General features: G+C 40.0%; 1 protein-coding gene across 1 annotated transcript; it reads left to right on the top strand.

Annotated features, from left to right (window-relative positions):
- Nucleotides 1–2,296: 2,296 nt before the first annotated feature.
- LOC149132235 (uncharacterized) lies at nt 2,297–3,321 on the top strand. The gene is made up of 2 exons (XM_089365341.1): nt 2,297–2,363; nt 2,774–3,321. The coding sequence occupies exons 1-2, from the start codon at nt 2,297–2,299 to the stop codon at nt 3,319–3,321; spliced, it is 615 nt and encodes a 204-aa protein (XP_089221467.1).
- The last annotated feature ends 463 nt before the right edge of the window (nt 3,322–3,784 follow it).

Genomic DNA, 3,784 nt, shown 5'->3' on the forward strand with positions numbered 1-3,784 from the left:
CTACCAAATCCACTCTCAAGGCTTTGGTCAGCCCGAAGCTTTTGTAGAAGACACTTGCACAAGGTGTCATGCATTGGGACTGAACTCGGAATATATGAAGCCCCTATTGATGTTTACTCCGCCTGTCTTACCAATGTCACTCATGATCATTTGTAGACATGCGGTAAAGGAGTTTGTCGACATAGTATGTCCTTGTTTCACGCCCTTCCCATTTGCACTTCTATACCCATAAGCTATAAAAACCTAGAGAGTCTTATGAATATATAAGTATAAGTGTATTTGTGTTATTGTGCATGTATGTCCCTTTGGGATTACTTTGTTTTTTTTTTGGGGGGGGGGTCCATTTGCAAAACCCTAGCTTGTCACTAAAAAGTAGCTGGGTTCTTTGTTTTAAAAATCAAGTCGGCTGCTTTAGTCCTGTGAATGTCTGAAATAGTTGACGTGTGTGTACGTGTGTGTGTGTGTGTGTGTGTGTGTGCATGTGTGCGTGTGTACGCGTGCGCGACGTGTGTGCGTCTGTGCGTTAAAGACTTAATTCATGTAGTATGCGTGTGTGCAGCATTGGTACATAAGTGTGTTTGCTTCATTGCTGTTTATGCTTGTATATGTGTATCTGTGAGTCTGTTTTGCGCGCGCGCGCCTGTGACCACGTGTGTGTTTTCTCAACGTAACGTGTGGATGTATTCATGTGTTGAGATGAGAATTAAAGCAATATTACCGTATGTATATATGTACTTTTGTATGAAGTATGTATGTATCCGGGTAAGTATGTACGCGGATATGTCTGTAAGTATGTATGTATGTATGTATGTATATATGTATGTAAATATGTGTATGTATGTATGTATGTATGTATGTATATGTATGTATGTATGTATGTATGTATATGTATGTATGTATGTAAATATGTACGTTTGTTATGTATATATGTATGTATGTATGTATGTATGCATGTATGTATGTATGTATGTATGTATGTAAGTATGTATGTATGCATGTCTGTATGTATGTAAGTATGTATGTATGCAGATATGTATGTATGTATGTACGTATGAATGCGTTTGTGAGTATGGACGTATGGACGTATGGACGTATGTCGTGGGTATGACTTAAACTGCATTAGCTAACTGGGCTTTTGGTCTTGAATCACCTGTTAGCCAATAGTGTTCCCATGTCTTGTCTAACCCGGAGTAGTAGCATCCGTCTAGGTCACAACTATGGATTAACTAGCAAATGTGATGACAGTCCATCTGAGAGCAGGCATACAAAACACCCCGGGTTGATGTCAGGGCAAGCAATAAAACCACCATGAGTGAGGGGGGAGCCCTAGTTATTGTCACTGCATCCGTCAACGAGAGGGACCACCTGATGTAAAACCTGCAGATTCCCGTGATTACTGGTCACCTCACTTTGCACTGGCGCTAGATAATCCTTTCTACAATAGGTACAAGACATGAAATTTGTGGGAGAGGAGATAATCGTTTACATCGAACCCAGTGCGTAACTGGTACTTAATTTATCGAACCCGAAAGGATGAAACACTAAGTCGACCATAACGGAATTTGAACTCAGAATGTAGTGACGGGCGAAATACCGCTGAGTATTTCACCCAGCGTGCTAACGATTCTGCCAGCTCACCGCCTTCATCACAATAATAATAATAATAATAATAATAATAATAATAATAATAATAATAATAATAATAATAATAATAATCCTTTCTACTATAGGCTCATAACCTGAAACTTGGGGGTAGGTCATGTATGTTTTTCCTTTTAAACTAATACTCTTTTACTTGTTTCAGTCATTTGACTGCGGCCATGCTGGAGCACCGCCTTTAGTCGAACAAATTAACCCTAGGGCTTATTCTTTGTAAGCCTAGTGCTTATTCTATCGGTCACTTTTGCCGAACCGCTAAGATACGGGGACGTAAACACACTAGCATCGGTTGTCAAGTGATGTTGAACAAACACAGACACACAAATATATACACATACATACATATATATATACGACGGGCTTCTTTCAGTTTCCGTCTACCAAATCCACTCACAAGGTTTTGATCAACCCGCGGCTATAGCAGAAGACACTTGCCCCAGGTGCCACGCAGTAGGACTGAACCCGGAACTATGTGGCTGGTAAGCGAGCTACTTACCACACAGCCACTTTGATTTAAGATTTTTTTCGATGTTACACAATACGACATTTAAGCCTTCTAATTTTTGATATTTTTATTTATATCACCGTTTCTTAAAAAAAAAAACTGCTAGTTGAAATGACCCATCAAATAATCACAATGTGGATTTTGCTCTGGTCATGGCACTATCGACATGATCTTTTCCCTCCGAAAGGACATGGAAAAAGTATGTGAGAAAAATCAAGAGTTGTTCTTGATATTTGTTTACCTTACTAAGGCCTTCGACACTGTTAACCGTCAAGCACTATGAAAAGTTCTGAAAAAGCTTGGTATACCTAACAAGATGTTGAATGTTATCATCTTCTTTCATCTTTCATGAGGGAATGAAGGCTGCTGTCGTGTCCGGTGGAGAATCTTCCGCTTCCTTCGACATTACAAACAGCACAAAACAAGGTTGTGTTATGACCCCTATTTTGTTTGCACAATTCTTTTCAGTGATGCTGAGGTAAGCTTTTGGTGACATACAAAATGGTGCCAAATTCCAGTTTCAAACAAATGGTGGACTATTCAATCATCAGCATTTCAAAGCCAGAACACTGCTATGCACCAGTATCATTTGTGATTTACTTTTTGCAGATGCTGCTGCACTAGTAGCGACCTCTTTAGAGGAAGCTCAGGAACTTCTAGACCGGTTTTCTGCTGTATGTAAAGCCTTTGGTTTGACCATCAGCATAAAAAAGACAGAAGAAATCTACCAGCCTTGCCCTACTCCTAAACAAATTCAAGGTGTCAAGCAGAGGCCACCGGTTCACAATTCTCTTGACATTCCTATACAGGTTGATGAGAAAAGCCTAAATTATGTGAAGTCATTTACATATCTTAATAGTAAAGTGAATTTGAGCGCTTCCCTTGATGATGAAAAAGTCAACCGTCTTGCAAAGGCAACCAACACATTTGGCAAATTCCTTCATCTCCTATGGAATGAAAGGGGCATCAAACTTGACACCAAAGTACAGGTTTATAAAGCAGCCATTCTTACTACTCTCTTGTTTGGCTCAGAATCGTGGATACCCTACAGACGATACATTAACCAACTAGACATCTTCCATAGAGACTGTCTGACGACAATCTGCGGTTATTCATTAAAAGACAAAGTTTCTAATGCGGACTTGTTTAGCAATTGAGAGCTTCCTTATATAGACAGAACTGCGCTGGCCATGTCATCAGAATGAGTTACGAAAGAATACCCACAGTCCTCATGTACAGCCAGCTTGAGAGTGGTCAGAGGAATGTTGGTCAATCATAGCTCAGATATAAGGGAAAGCTGATGAATAACCTCTTAGGAATGAAGATAGCTCACAACATCATTGAGCGAACAGCCTTGGAATGAACAAAATGGAGATTGTTGTGTCAAAATGATATTAAAAACTTTGCTGCAACCAGTCTCTACTACAGTCTCAGGCTGACCAAAGCCTTGACGGAAACTGATATGTGTATATATATATGTGTGTGTGTGTGTGTGTGTGTGTGTGTGTGTGTGTGTGTGTGTGTGTGTGTGTGTGTGTGTGTGTGTGTGTGTGTGTGTTGTTTGTGTGTCTGTGTTTGTCCCCCCAACATCGCTTAACAACCGATGCTAGTGTTTTCATG

The sequence above is a fragment of the Octopus bimaculoides genome, chromosome Z, assembly GCF_046866305.1.
Source record: "Octopus bimaculoides isolate indiv1 chromosome Z, ASM4686630v1, whole genome shotgun sequence".
Lineage (NCBI taxonomy): Eukaryota > Metazoa > Mollusca > Cephalopoda > Octopoda > Octopodidae > Octopus > Octopus bimaculoides.